Genomic DNA, 16,010 nt, shown 5'->3' on the forward strand with positions numbered 1-16,010 from the left:
CGCTAATGATGATAGCTTTGCGATACTACTAAAGAGCGTCTCGAAACACCGATTTGATCTTAAATAACGATCAGTAAGTCGTTCCGCGCTATATACGCAAAGTTTTTGCTTGCTTTTTTATTTCAAGAACAGTTGTAGCTTCGACACTTTGACGTTGAGATCAACGTTTTTTTTTTTGTCTCAACGTGACTCGAGAATCTGTCGGAAGCAAGCGCGCCTCAGGCCTGACTACCTTGTATACAACATATGTATATAAAACACAAACATGCATATACAGATATATAGATATATGCGTATAAAAAAAAAGACGCGCGTGACAATTTCTATATAAAAAAAAAATTAAATAGAAAAAAAACGGTATTCTTTTTTTGTATTCACTCCGTTTGCTTGCTGATCTGTTTTTTTTTTTTTTTCTATCGATCCTTTTTTTTCTCACAAGTAGACCTCCGGCTGGCGTTGAGAGCTGTTTTGTCCGACTTCTACTTATCAGGGTATCATAGCATACATAACGTTGACTTTAGTAAGAACTTGTCCTTGTGTAAGATCAGAATGCGCTACGTATAATTTTTGATGGTTGACGCTTTAGCTTGTATAAGAAAAAAAAAACTTTATTTTTATGTGTTATATATAAAAAGATGTTAAGCTATTTCTATATACATATACGGCATATATAGATATATCTCACGTTTCTGTATGTAATATATCACGGAACGCATGTACATGTACGCACACACAAAGTGTTCGCGTTGCATTGTGCGAGTCTTCGTGCGAAAAGAATGTGGAATAAAAATTTTTTACACGAGGTTTCTCTCGCAAAAGATCGAGAATGTAACAATTACACAAGATCAATAACAACATTATATATTTACGTTAAAAACAGATGAAGTATTAGATTTTTTTACGTATACACGAAAGTATTCATGTAGTACCGCACAACTGGGACACCCGTGTGCGTACATATCACACGTAATTCGATATGAATCCTTTTCCAGTATATAAAAAAAAAAAAAAAAACAAAAAAAAAAACTAACTACAGCGATAACACGCAAAGATCATAAAAAATTTGTAAATTGCTAATTATGATGACTTTACTTTGTGAGATATGTGGGGGGGGGGGAATTGCGCGAGTTTTCGTACACACCGAGGCACGTTAATAATTTCCAGTTTGTTCGCGAAGTTTTTGTTGATGGCTTAATTTAATTAAGCTACATCATTAAGCATGCAAATTGCGAGAAATATTGTCAAATATGAATGAAGAAATTTGAGATTGGTGTGTTTCGAAAATGGATCACAAGCACACTGGAAACCATTGATATGTCCTGGGCTGGATTTGGACAGGGTGCTTTTTTGTTTTTGGAAGAGCTGCTATAAGCGCACTTTGGCCGTTCGTGGAGCTGCTTCAATCACTCGCGCTAATATTGTGATCAAGATTTCGAGGCACGATACGCTAATAGCGCCAAAATGTGTTTCTTGAATGCTGTGCGAATTATTTTCTGTTTGACTTGAACAAGTGCACATGTAATAACAAATATATTTATTATAATAGATTATTATAATATAAATATATTTGTTTATTATAATAAATGTATATATTTATAATAACATAAATATATATCAGATAATATATTTAGAAATATATTTTGTTCGATTCCACGCGAAATTGGTTCCAAGTCAATACGGTTATTTTTATTTATGTTTGCTCACACACACACACTCATAATACAACAAAAATCGCCACAATAGCTCTTCGAACAATTGAAGCGCGCTGTCCAAACGCGCAGTCCTGGTGTACAGTAATAATTTTGTCGCGTAACAAAATGTTTAAAATTAGTGCATAATTAAACATATACATGTATAATAATAAATTACGTCGTTTTTGAACATTGTTATATGTAGATGAGGCAGTTTTTTTTTTTCATTTACATTCTGTTGCATAAATAAAAGTATTTGTTCTCTAATTATATATATATCGTGGTTTATGGTATTATATATATATATATATGATATATATATATACATACGGTTACATTACTACTATTTGTATCGACTTTTATTGTGTACATACATTGGTTTGAGTTGAAGGAATTATTTGTAACGCATTATAATCCAAAGAGAGAATAATACAATAAATTATAGAACCTTGTTTAACTATGATTTGCTCTTTTTTTTTTATGTCAAATACGTCTTGATATAGTAAGTAAGTAGGAGAGTAAAGGAGATACTTAGAGATTTTATATACAAGGATGCACAAACATCTTCAATTTTAATGTTTATACGCACTTACAAAATGTTTTTCTTTTTTTTTTTTTTTTACCAAGAAGGAAAGAGGGAGAAAGAGGAGATCGTAGATTCTCACTTTGAGATATAAAAAAGATATATACATATATATTTTTCATTAAACCATTGAATCACTGAGGTTTTGATATAGGAAGAGTACACGTTATATACATACAGACTGTATGCGCACATAAGAATATATAATAAAACTTAGTGGAGCACTTGTATCGGTAATCTCTGCATGTCTTTGTATATAGCCGCAAATAAAACGAATAAAAAATTGTGGTCCTCACTCGTGTGATTGCTTAACCAGCACGATACACACACACACACACACACACACACACACAAAAACGAGATGTCAAAGTTAAATATCAAGAGAATCAATCTCGAAATATTACACAAGTGAGTGTTCACATCTAATGCACACACACACACACACACACACACACACACACATAGGCTACAATTCATCTATAACGACCAGTCGCTTTATCTCTTCTTTTCAATTTTGCTAAATAAGTAAAAAATAGTTTTTGTTAGCCGTCTATCACCCATAAGATATTAATTCCGGAAGATCCTGCGTTAACGCGTCCCAGCATGCCGTGATCTCGTGTCTTGACTATGTACAAGAAAAGCAAAAATGTGTGGAACAGATTGTTGCGTCCCTGAAAATTTATAAATGTCATTGTACAACGAGATAAGATGTGGAAATATGTAAAAAAAAAAAAAAAAAAAGATATGCGATTACCCGTTGAACCTCTTCGTAATCACTTGGCAGCGAATCGCCAGATAGCGCCAGGCTGTAGTGCGGTGGGTTTACTGATTGGCAAACTATTATCGGACCCTTGTTTCGCGGCAGTTCCATGCCGGATCTCGCCATGTATCTTGATGTAAACGGCCTGGCATCTGGTTGATCCAAGGGCGCTTCCAATTGCGTATCCATATAAATCGCAATCAGGTGCATGATTATCTTCAAGAGAAAATGCGGAAAATGCGTTTAAAAACGATCGATGCAAATTGTGCAACACAGATACACGGGTAACATATATATATATATCTTACCGCGGAATCAGTTGGCAGGCTCGAGTCCCATTCCTTGCCATTGTGAGATCCGCCGCCGTTCCACTTGAATTCGCTCATCGATCCTCCCTTTGCAAGAGTCTTTATTCTCTTTACAAGATACTCTTGATTGTTGGAAATTTCGAGAAAAGGAACCAACGTGGGCAGAGTGGGAATGGCGGATACCAGAAATGGTGCTTGCGCGAGTTTCCTGAGTCTGTCCAATCCTACGTGACCGGGCTGCGAGTCGCTCAGACCATGACGTACCAATGCCACGCATATATTGTCTATTTCCAAAGCCACACGTTCCACAACTGTCGTGCTGATCCACTGAAACATATTTTACATGTTTGAAATATTCAATTCACAATTGTTCTGCAATCTCTGACACACAAAAGATCGTTAACATTTACCATACGAAGGTTGGCAGTCCATTCATTCACCTTATTTGAATCAACTCTGTATTTTCTCCAAACATCTAGCGCACCAAATGTGCCTCTAGGAGAATTTCTTTCTTCAGCACCAGGACTGGTTGCCTTTGTTTTATCTAACAGAAATAATTAAAATAGTGTAATTAATTAACATAATTGTCGAAAAATATACACGTAAAATATTTTGAGAATAAATTTCACAATTTACCAATAGTAGGCGCAAGTTGATAAGCACATCTCCGTAATAGTGGCGATACTTCACCAGGAGCTCGGGTAGCAGGATGAGACCAGAAGGAACTCAAGAGATTAGAAGGTTGATCCACATTTGTGGACAATGCGCATTTTCTTTGTTGCTCCACTTCCTTGAGATAACTTTCCAATTCACATTCATCCTGAATTAAATCCTCATTTGTTAGGCTGCCGTTCAGCGAAGAATTCATAGATTTACTATAAGATCCGTTGGAGCTTATAACTGATTTAGACATTGGGCTACTGTATTTATAAATCGGACTTGATGCTGAATAATCCTCTTGAAAAAGAACAAAGTGAATACACAAAACATTTAAAATCTGTGTTAAAATTTAAGAGTATAAGTAATAAGTATCTCTCAGATTCTGCGTACTGATTTCACTTAAACCAGACGAGCCAACAGATGTTGTACGTCTGCTCAGATTTATAAACGACAGATTCAATGACGAGTTGAGCTCCAGAGTTTTTTGTTTCTGAGGAACTTCGTCCTTGAATAGAGGATCATCTTCCGGAACTCCTAAAAGCGAACGTTGTTTGGGACTGAGAGCAACCGACTTCAAGCTCAGAGTGGCGCATGTGTACTGTACAATGTGATACAAAGCATTCAGTGCAAATATCGATACTAAACAACACTCGATCCAGTAAACTGATTTGTAAGCATATGCACTGTACATTCTGAAAATCAAAATTAAAGTCATTAGTAAAAAAATATTATTCTTATGATATATATATATATATATATATATATATATATATGCGTACAAAAACGCGGAAAACGTTGAACCTCACATATCAAAAATAATAATGCTGAACAATGCGCTGTTGATAAAAAACCATATAATGCTGTTGTAAGCTTTGGTTTGCATTTGTCTCAAATCCAACAGCTGCTGTACCTGGGGCTTGGGTGTTAAGACTCTGCGAATAAAATATTCATATTTTTTAGTAAACCGTTTTTTTTTTTTTTTTCAACACATACGCGTGTTGTGTGAACTTTCTTAACCAAATGATACTACTCCGATATTTTTTAAGATGTTTACCTCGCGTTGGGAGATATGCATCTCATGGGAGAGCGAAAATTACTCATTTCGCTCAACTCTGTTTCACACTTCTGTCAAATGGTTATCGTCACCTGTGTTAAATTTCGAGAAAATTAAGTTCTTCGCGAAACATGACTTTTTTCCCGGGAAAACAGAAATGATCAGCCGGCACGTGCGTGAAAGACCGCGTTTGCAACGAAGCGATTGGTGAGAGTTTCGAGTGGGGTTCCACTTGTAACGATCGATTAGAAAACTTGTTTCGCAATATCCAATCGCGTTGGTCTTATTCGGCAAATCGACGAATGCGACGGAATATTGTAAATTCGACGCTACACTCGCGATCATCGCGCGAACGTGTCAAGTGAAACCCAACCCAACCCTATTCTTTCCGAGACACGACAATCTTCGAAACGCACAGTTTGATAGCAATTGGCGCACATGGTTCTTAAAATAATCTCACTATTGCTCAGTGTGCATTAAATAAAAACAATATAGATGTTGTTTATAAGTTACAAGTTACCAGAATTAACAGAGTAAGAATACTATTTATACAACGCTTGTAAAATATTTGTAATTTATTGAAACAATAAAAAAATTTACATTTGTCGCATTTGAAGGTTACATTGTTACAAGCGCGTGTACTGTTTTTTTTTCTTTTTTTTTTTTAAGAAAACAATGACGGGTTTTGTGTTTCAAACAGTTAAAAAGTCGGATCAGAGATTAAGTTGATTTGCTTGTGTTTTATAGATGATATTTTTTTTATTTGCAGAACACAATGGTGAGAGCAAAGAATTTGTCCGACCTCGCACAACAGAAGCGTGATCTGAAGAAGAAGAAACAATTGAATCCGTTTGAGGTACACATCAACAGAGACAAGCAGAAGGTGCTGGGTCGGAAAAGTAAAAATGATCGTGGATTACCGGGAATATCAAGGGCAAAGGCTATCAATAGGCGCAAACAGAGTCTTCTTCAAGAATATAAATTGAAAAACAAAGACAATCTTTTTCTGGACAAACGTATAGGTGAGAAAAATTCTGGCATGAGTGCGGAGGACAAAGCAATAGCGAGATTTGCCAAGGAACGCACAAAGGCGTATAAAAAGAGTATTTTCAATTTGCACGATGAGGAAATACTGACGCATAGAGGTCAAACTCTCGAAGAAATAGAGAAATTCGACGATCCCAGAAGCGACGACGAATACAGTGACAACGGAAACACCAACGACAAACTGGATAGAAATTTTGTGGAAGACGCTCACTTCGGCGGTGGGACTTTGTCGAGATCAGATTCTGCGTTATCGAGAAAGAATTTGATCGATCAGCTCATCGCGGAGTCGAAGAAACGAAAAGCGGAAAAGCAAAAGATACGCGAGCAGACGATAGATCTGACGGAGAAACTTGATTCCGAGTGGAAAGATCTTCTTCCCATAATATCCGCTTCCAAAAAGTCTAGCACGGATGACGACAGACCAGCAAAAGCCGATGCCTACGATATTGCTGTACGGCAGTTGAAGTTCGAAGCTAGAGGCAATCCAACGGAGAAACTGAAATCAGAGGAAGAGATTGCTAAGGAAGAAAAAGAAACATTGGAAACACTCGAAGCCGATAGATTGGCGAGAATGAAAGGATTTGTATCTTCCGCTGGTAACAAACACAGACCGAGATCTGCTGACGATCTAAATGACGATTTTTTGACGGAACCTATCACCGAAGATGGTAACGATAACAACGACGTTAATTCGGTGACCAATGATGATAGTGATAATAACGACGAGGAAAAAGATGATGAGGATAATAACTCGAATGAAGATTTGAACGAGAAAGATTCATCGAACAATGAAGATTCAGACAATGAGGATAATAGTCAAGAATCAGAGGAAAATCTTTCTGATCTGAAAGAGTCTGAATCATCCGGTGAAGATGAACACAATAAAGCTGTTGAGAAACGTGTTAGATTTACTGATACTACGTCGGAAGACAATGAACAAACAAAACAATCTGATGAATTTGGTTCTAAATCAATATTGAAACAGCGTGACGATACTGTGCAGACTCCGTTGTCTGACAAAACTGAGAAACAAGAAATCGTAAAAGATCTCTTGAAGAGAAAAGAAATAATGGAGAAGGCGCGAAAAGAACTGCCTTACACCTACAATGCTCCAGACAGCTTCGAAGAGTTGGAAGAACTCTTAGAAAATCATAACGCGGACTATCAGTCGGTCATTGTGGATCGCATTATAAAATGCAATCATCCTAGATTAGACAGTAAAAATAAAGAAGCAATGTCGAATCTATTTGTGTATTTACTGCAATATGTAAATAATTGCGCTTTTGTGAACACTGCTGATAGTTTAATTAAATGTTTTGACATTTTTGATAGGTAAGACGCATACGTTATTATCAGATTTTTTTTTTTTTAATTACATTGCTAATTTTTAATTACAATGCTAATTTTTTTTTGTTATTATTTTCAGATTGTGTCCTTATTTTTATGATCTGGCGCACATGAATCCAGAAATTGCTCAAACTTCTGTACAGGAATTGATCAAGGAAAAGTATAAAAAATTTGAAAATAAAAAAACTTATCCCGGTATGGATACGGTATGAGACTTTTTTACATTACAAATTATCTTTAATCATACATGTTTACGCTTAAATGTAACTAGCGAGGTTTTTGTTGGTTTCAGCTTATATTTTTTAAACTGGTGTCCCTGCTGTTTCCAACGTCTGATTTTAGGCATCCCGTTGTCACTCCCTGTTTAGCGTTTATGTCACAAATATTGCTGAGAGCTCGTATCAAGAGATGTCGAAGTGATATTTCCAAAGGCCTGTTTATGTGTACACTTGTTTTAGAAGCGAGTATAATTTTTACAGTTTGATTTCATATAAATCTTAAGAAAAATTTCTCAAGTTCGTGCCATACTTTAACTATCTTTTTTTTTTTTTCTTATTTACAGTATATGCAGTTAAACAAGCGATTTGCACCGTCCGTAATTAACTTTTTGCGCGGAGTCATTTACACAGCGACGCCCGCCGATTTGACGCAAAATATAAAAGTTATACCACCTTTCAAAAGAGACCTAAAGCCTTTGGTGATCGATCAAACCGAAGTAACAATTGACTTGGAGAATTCACGTATGTCTGCAAACGATCTGATTTGTGAAAACTTGGACGACGACTTCAAGATCAGAGCTTTGCTGACCGCGGTAAATCTAGTTAGAGAATTCAAGAATCAGCTTCAGGAATTAGAAGCGGTATATTCGATATTCGAGCCTATTTTGAAATTATTGGAAATAAACAAATTCAAGAACTATCCGTCAAACGTGAGAAAGCGCATAAAAGAAGTGCGCAAAGAACTCGCGCTTCTACGGAGCAAGAAACTGGAATATATTGTGCTCGAGAAAAAGAGGCCCAAACCTCTGAGGACGTACGAGCCTAAAATAATGACAATGTATGTGATGTTAGATGATTTATATAGGAAAAAATGTTCTATAAAACACTAATTACTTTTGTTATTTAATTTTGTTATTTAGTACAAGTTTTTTAATTAATATATGTCACATTTTTCAAACAATTATATTCTCTTGCAGATATGACGGAAAGAAACACAAACTCATGTCGAGGGAAAAAGCAGAAAGGGAGAAATTGTTGCACAAGTACAAGAGAGAGTTCAAGGGCGCGATTCGCGAGATAAGAAGAGACCGAGACTTCTTGGCTAAAGTACAGATTGCTCAACAAGTTAAGAGCGATGCCGAACGGAAACGTAAAGTGAACGAAATTTTCGGAGAAGCTGCGATGCAACAGAGTGAGTTGAAGAAAATGAGAAGAAAAAAATAAAAATCCAACACAGAACGAAATGAAACAAACAAACAAACAAAAACAAATCGACGCTGTAATCGACACTGTAAATAAACTTTTTGCTCGAGGTGTGAATTTCGAGAAAATTTAAATGTACATAGAGTTATCGAGTACTTTAAATCTTTTTTTGTACCGTGCGTATGATTTGCACACATCTCTGTAGCTATAAGAAAACAAAATAAAAAAATTCAAATGATACAATAAACGGCTATAAAGAGCCAGAGCAGGATGTTATGCTTGAAAAAATTAGACTCATGTCATTTTTTGAAACGTTTCGACTATATTTTTAGTCCTTTTCAATCAAATCTATTTAACAAAAAATATGACATTTATAAACATGTTGTCATCAAAAATAACATTGATTAAACAATTGTACATACCAAATAAGTCCAAATAATATATTACATTGAAAAATTAATTATAAATGTAGTTCACAGTCTATAAATAAGGATGTCGAAAGTTTACATCTTATTTGTTGGAGATTTCTGTGACTATCATTAATTTCCAATTTTAAAATTCTACTTTTTAACTTATTTAAAAACGTAAATAACTTCTGATCATTTCTGCTATGNCAAAATTTAGGAAAAATATGTCTAATATTAACTAAATGNTTAGGAANTATGTTTAAATTGATGCAAGATCTAAGATAATTGTTTTGTAATGAAACAGTTATAAACCGGTATTGAAGTTTGATCCAATCTTTCATCAAAAATTTGGCAGTTTTTCCAAAAGTTGTTTCAATGTCATTGAAAAATCCATGCTTAGTTGATGTCCTAAGTTGAGTTGTCATATTATCTCGCTTCTCTCAGCCAGCGGTAAATAAATAAGGTGAAGAAAAGAGGCTTGACCTCAGGCTCTCATTTAAAATTCAAATGATACAATAAACGGCTATAAAGAGCCAGAGCAGGATGTTATGCTTGAAAAAATTAAAAAATTCAAAATAAAAAAACCAAAGTCAGGAACATTATGAAAAAACTTGAGTCTGTCAGATAGAAGCATAGGTTTACATCCGATCCATTAGAATTTCACTTTGTGATAAAATGTTTAGTTAACATTTTTCAAAAAGTAGTCTCGCGATGAAAGAGGCTCGTTAAATTGTAATTATTTGTTTATTCACGTTTGTAGCAGAGAGAAGATACTGAGAGCGATGAGAGAATGTGTGAAAATCTTTCCAAGATATACACAGTCTTGGAAAAGTACATAATATAATATTGATAATAATAAAACATAAAGATGAACTACATATTTCTATTAATTATTAATATAAATTAAGTGACGCACAATTTAAAGATCACACGGTTGCGGACATAGCACAAAATAGAACCATGTCGTTTGAACGTAACGTACGCACCGACAAGTCGTTCGTGGTGCACGTGGTTACGTAGTTGCCAATGTGCGCCACCCATGAACGTTGCGCTGGCTTACGGAAAATAACGAAAAGCGATTCTTCTCTCTGGCGTAACCGATTCAATTAATCGGTATTCAAGAGTCGAATCATTGCAAGAAATCTTAGGATGGCGTATGGACTAGCTTAACTCGGTTCTTTGAGCCGATATATGCACCCAAACCAAACCAATCAATTAATCGGTCAAACTCGTGTAACAAACAACACGAAACCGATCAAAACCAATCGCTTATTTAGTTTCGAGGAGCGTGAAACAAAACGGCGTTGGTTTTTCACACAAGTAATTGGTCGATTTTCGCACGCATGCGCCGTGATAAATACTTTGCTTGTTATGCAAGGATTGCAAAGTAGCCTAGGTCAGCCATGTTTGCTCATAGTGCGTAAGCCACAGAGTTAAGCGTGCCTTGTGAGTGTTTAAATTCTATTTTATCCTCGTCACAGACCTTATGTATCGCTTGATGTTATAAATCTTGTGAATTTTAAGAAAGGCATTGCGTGGAACACAATAAAATCTGTCTTAAGATTCAAGTCTGACAAAAAGAATTTTTGCACGTCGCGCTAACTAACTCATATTACACACGCGTACATACGCATTCGCACCCACACACACGCATCATTATTCTCGAGATCTTTTTGAGCGCGGAAATAAAGAAAATTAAAAATAAATATGCTTCCCGCAGCGTTCAATGTGAATGCGCTTAGCTGACAATAAGTCGCGTTGCAACTTCGATGGATTCTGAGCAGTCAGAGTGCGCGTTTGTTTTTGTTCTTTCGTCTGTGTGTCCTTGATCGCAAGCAGTAGCCTTCGAAAGAGTTTTTATAGCACGAGATAATCTAAAGATTTTATATATCTACAATTCTTCAGTATCTCTGTAAGAATTTCAATATCTATATTTACATGACTTATAATTTATATAGTTTGGAAATTAATTTATAAAGCATGAGTAATAAATGTGATTCTCTCTTTTATATCACATATTGTTAATATTGATTTTTTAATAATTATATATTGTCTTAAAATTAGCATCACCATCATGTCTGTGACAAAATCGGATCTCTTTGAGAAAGTTGTGTCCAAAGATGCGGCAACAAAGATCATGTTTATGGAGAATGAGCAATATATTACGCAACCTTTTCACATTGAGGAAAATTTGGTAAGATTTTACTTTGTTATGATAGGAAATTGCTGATTTATATCTAGTGCGCTAATTGTTTTATTGATGAGATCTTTGTGTTCTATTGTAGGTTGTAGGTGAAGAAATAGTTGTTGGTGAAGATAATCAAACAGACATAACAACTTACTTTGAGCAGAGTTTAGAAAACACAGAAATAATTGACGAAGAGTCTATCAAAGATGCCGCTTTGCCAAATAATAGTCAAGCACAGAATACTATGTTTTTTGAAGATGTATTAGAAAGCGGTGATGAAATGGATATAGAAGAAACTGTTGAAGATTCTATTGTATTATCAGAAAACTGTATTGATGGAAAACAGGAAGATAGCGAAGATATACTGGTATTTTAATCTTGATATTTAAAAAAGTATAAGATTGTATAATATTTTTTTACACTATCTTCTAACATTTCCTTTTATTGTAGTCGGACATCATGAAGGTAGAGGAGGATGAAAATAGTGTGGTGCAAGAGAAAGAGCAAAAAGTGATTCTCCTTAATACTTCTGACGGAGAGCAATTATTTCTTTTCTACGAATCACACTCAGAGAACGAGGAGACTGACGAGAACGACATTGAGTCAAATAATTTACATTTTGTAACGCAGTAAGTTTTTGAGAAAAAATGTTTGGTTAGTTCATCTTATTTTTAAACTAAATATTTTTTTATACAGAGAGGAAGAGGAGGAGCTAGTGGACGACGAAACCACAGATTCGGAACAAAAGACAGATCAACTTGATGATATTATGCATCTTGAGGAGTCGCTGTCAGAACTTCCTCACGAAAACAACTCCGAAGAAATAAACGAGCAGATGGACACTAAAAACGGTTTGATCATTGGAACGTGTAACATTGAATGTAAGAGTTATTTAACAAACTATATACATATATAACAAATATTTGTTAAACTTTATATATGAAGAGAGAACTGAAGTACATGTATTTTTATGTAGCTTTTTCGGAACGAAAAAACGAAGATACCGAAAAAGAAGTTACCGAAGATCAAACAGATCATTCGAAAGTATCTCCTTCTTCTATGACATACTATTTCCCCGGTGATATGTCTTACAATGAGGTTTCGCAGTCAATTTCGTTGTTGAAATTGAAGAATGAAAATCGCGAAGAAGATTCGAGCAAATCATCGCCATCGGAGATCAACAAGTCAGATAATCAACAAGTGGTCAACGAACAGACTGATCTGTTATCATCAACGACTGCTTCAGAAGTGCCAGTATCTACAACGGTCAGCGATCAGGTCGATCAGCGTCCGCAAGGTAGACGAAGACCGCGCAAACAGAAACTTCTTGATCGGGGTGATGATGAAATGGTTTTCGTACCGAAATGGAAGGTGGAGGAAGAGGAACAGAGCGTGTACAAGAGGCGTAACAGACCGCGAGGTCGCAAGAAGTCACATATGGCCAAGCGCAATATACAATTAGACAAACTGAGAATGAAAAAGAGGATGAGGGCGAAACGACGGAAGGTAAATAATACAGAAATTATCAGCGACTCAAGACGATCGTGTGTCCTTCTGAAATTTGTCGTGCGAAAATTTACAATTCATCTTTCAATTTGTCGTTTATTTTTATTATTCGTAGTTTATCTCTGATATCTACAAATATGTATACATGTAAGTTTCATAAAAATTGTAAAGATTCAAAAGTAGAGCAATTCGAAACATTTCCATCTTGCTGATTTGAATTTGTTCTTTGATCGAGATGTTGAAATGATGTTTTGTAGATCGAGATCATCGACCTGACTGGCGACGACAACGACGAAGATAAGGAAAACGAGATTATTACCGTAAATTTGGCTAGCGATGATGAAAAAGAAGAAAATGAAGAAAAGAAACCAGTCAAAAGGAGACGTATCAGAAAAAGAAAAAGGTTTACGTGCAAACAATGCTCAGAAACGTTCATGATGGTGACGGCACTAGCGCGTCACTTTAAGGCGACACATCCACAAAAGAGATCAAGACGAAGACGAACCAATTATTATCAAAGTACGAGTTGATGTTTTTTTTTTATGTATATCTTATATTACTCTCTTTTGCTATTTATTATCTATATGCATGTATAAGCAAATATCTACGCATTATTTGAATTTATGCAACAGAATCCAAGACGAAACCTTGAAATAGGCCTTAAAATAGAAAAACAAAAAAAGAGAAAAACTTCGACGAGAGGAAGAGGATTTGGTGACTTCCCGGAGATGAAAAAGAATATCGAGTGTCATTGTGTTGAGCGGAATGCGGATAAAGTCGAAGTATAAATTTGTTCAAAGAGAAACACAAATAAAAACTCTACGCGAATTGCAATTCGCAACGTGACACTGACAAATTTGGTATGTGTATGTCAAAAGTAGAACAAAGAACATTTGCAGTCTCTAGTCTTGACATGCAATAGTCACCATAAATAAAACTAAATTTTTATTATTGTTTTAGATTCAGTATTCTGTTTATACAGCTACATGTACAAGCGAAGTGTCACCCTTGCGAGAAGCTCATCGAATTCAAACCTCTGTTTTTGCAGTTGAAGGTGCATAGAGATAGTACATATCGCAGCTCGATTATTTGTCTCTGTGCACCTTCATGTTCTCGCAAATTCATGTCTAGAAAATTCTATCTAGGAAAATGTCTAAACTCTGTCACTCTGTGTGCAAGTAACTCATTGTTGTATTTATATAAACATAAATTATTTATGTCGTCAATTAGTTTATTTTTGTTAACTAGGTTTTTCTCATCTATAGAGATTTGTTAATTTTTTAAATTGACTACGATCGAAAACATTTGTAATTTTTATTAAAATATGCAAATTGCTACGCAGATCTCTTTTTTTGTAAATGTAACAAAAATTTTACAGAGCTATAAAATACTATTTATTTATGTTTGAGAAAATCCAGATTTGTTTTGCGCAACTTTGTATAAATGTATCTTTTATACACATGTATTGAAAAACATTTTAGAAAAACCTCGGGATATTCTATATTTTTCATATACAAATGTTGGTGTGACAACAGGAAACCAAAAACGTGCAAATGCAATAAATAAAATCTTATTGTTATCATTCACATAAACTGTGTTGCTTCTTGTGACGGAAAATTTCCTATCTTGTTTATTTTTTTATTTTTTCTATTCTTTTTATCAAAACAAAACAAATGTTGAAACTTTATTTAAGAAATCAGTTGTGTATTTAATACAAGTATTTAATAATTTTATATATGTATATAAAAACTACAAAGGGGAGAAAACTACAAAGACGCATCAGATTTGTAACTTCTAACAATGATATATTTTAAGACATATTGTCAATGGGGGATAGACATTATAACAGATAAACTATATTTCGAAATGTAAGATTATGATGTTTTTTATGCCGGTGCCGCGAGTTTGCTCTTCCATTCCATTTTCTCGACAATACGCAATTATAACAAAAGACGAAAGAAAAGACTGAATATATGTAACGTAACGACAGGACTTGGAATTGCAAGTGCTCGCTAAAATCAGTCGAATACATTCAGCGAATTTTGAGAGTATACGCTGTGTGTACAATTATCGGAATGAGCTGAATTCGATGTAATAAATGCAAGAATTGAGAAAAATATATTATTAAACGGATCGTGAATATAAAAAGTTTTATAAATTGATAACATATTTTTTTTTCATACGTATATAATATCTACGTAGGCTGTAGTCAGAGAAAGAGAGAGAGAGAAAGAGCGAGAGCAAAAGTCATCGTAAATAAACTTGAATCTCTAATTGCTGTAGATTTCATTCCAGCTTCATTCCACTCTTAACTAACTTGCTTATATGATATAATTGTGCAGTCGATAATCTCCGATTTTAAGCACAGGATAGTGCGCAAATGAGAGTGTATAAAATAAAAAAAAGTAACATGGCTATTCAAATTTCAAAACTTCAACAAATTAAACGATAATAAACTAAAGCTTTTTTTTTTTTAAATAATTTTAACCGAATTTCATCTTAATAAACATCCTCAAGTTGATCTGATATGTCAAGATGTTTTATATAATTGTCTCTCAACGAATATAGAAATTTATACACAACAATGTGAATAAAGCTAATTATTTATAAACAATCTCAAATTATCACCATCACTTTCTGCACTTAAATTCGAGAGATATTGTATATATAATCCTTACATTACTACAATATGTATCTATACATATGTATCTATTTATGTTGGTCATGAATAATATTCAAAATTTTTTTAACGATAAACAAAAATATCCTTTTGCGTTCCACGTGTGTAAAATCAATGACATTAAAAAAAAAGAAAGAAAACAAAACGGTGTTTTTCCGAAATACTTTAACATCTCGCGATTGAAACAACAAATTGTATTAAACACATTTGCTATTAGGTATCGCGTAAAATACCCTGATACTTTACAGACTAGAGAAGTACAATATATATATGTATATATATATAATTATGTATATATATATGTATTATATATATATATATATAATTATCAGCAATATAGATGTACGCTATGATATAA

The 16,010-nt window shown here is 34.4% G+C and overlaps 3 protein-coding genes across 5 annotated transcripts; 2 read left to right on the forward strand and 1 right to left on the reverse strand.

Annotated features, from left to right (window-relative positions):
* Positions 1-2,363: 2,363 nt before the first annotated feature.
* On the reverse strand, positions 2,364-5,238 carry LOC109854597 (transmembrane protein 209). Its single transcript, XM_020427839.1, has 8 exons — positions 5,057-5,238; positions 4,809-4,934; positions 4,393-4,694; positions 3,979-4,299; positions 3,753-3,886; positions 3,343-3,669; positions 3,029-3,250; positions 2,364-2,945 (listed from the first exon to the last, which is right to left on the reverse strand). The coding sequence occupies exons 1-8, from the start codon at positions 5,101-5,103 to the stop codon at positions 2,817-2,819; spliced, it is 1,608 nt and encodes a 535-aa protein (XP_020283428.1). The 5' UTR covers positions 5,104-5,238; the 3' UTR covers positions 2,364-2,816.
* Positions 5,239-5,469: 231 nt separating this feature from the next.
* On the forward strand, positions 5,470-8,944 carry LOC109854596 (nucleolar protein 14 homolog). Its single transcript, XM_020427838.1, has 6 exons — positions 5,470-5,589; positions 5,826-7,435; positions 7,530-7,656; positions 7,743-7,910; positions 8,013-8,506; positions 8,646-8,944. Exons 2-6 carry the CDS (start codon positions 5,832-5,834, stop codon positions 8,890-8,892), a joined length of 2,640 nt encoding a protein of 879 aa, XP_020283427.1. The 5' UTR covers positions 5,470-5,589; positions 5,826-5,831; the 3' UTR covers positions 8,893-8,944.
* A 1,689-nt stretch (positions 8,945-10,633) lies between these two features.
* Positions 10,634-14,565, forward strand: LOC109854620 (E3 ubiquitin-protein ligase HUWE1-like). Of its 3 annotated transcripts, XM_020427892.1 has the most exons (10): positions 10,671-10,724; positions 10,999-11,190; positions 11,343-11,472; positions 11,564-11,833; positions 11,917-12,095; positions 12,163-12,347; positions 12,443-12,972; positions 13,230-13,491; positions 13,605-13,832; positions 13,933-14,565. In XM_020427892.1, the coding sequence occupies exons 3-9, from the start codon at positions 11,353-11,355 to the stop codon at positions 13,622-13,624; spliced, it is 1,566 nt and encodes a 521-aa protein (XP_020283481.1). In that variant the 5' UTR covers positions 10,671-10,724; positions 10,999-11,190; positions 11,343-11,352; the 3' UTR covers positions 13,625-13,832; positions 13,933-14,565. The 3 variants fall into 3 exon arrangements, with proteins under 3 accessions (XP_020283482.1, XP_020283480.1, XP_020283481.1); XM_020427893.1 differs by lacking the exon at positions 10,999-11,190 and having other exon boundaries at positions 10,634-10,724; XM_020427891.1 differs by having other exon boundaries at positions 10,669-11,190.
* The last annotated feature ends 1,445 nt before the right edge of the window (positions 14,566-16,010 follow it).

The sequence above is a fragment of the Pseudomyrmex gracilis genome, unplaced genomic scaffold (assembly GCF_002006095.1).
Source record: "Pseudomyrmex gracilis isolate BER0280 unplaced genomic scaffold, ASM200609v1 scaffold_70, whole genome shotgun sequence".
NCBI classification, from domain to species: domain Eukaryota; kingdom Metazoa; phylum Arthropoda; class Insecta; order Hymenoptera; family Formicidae; genus Pseudomyrmex; species Pseudomyrmex gracilis.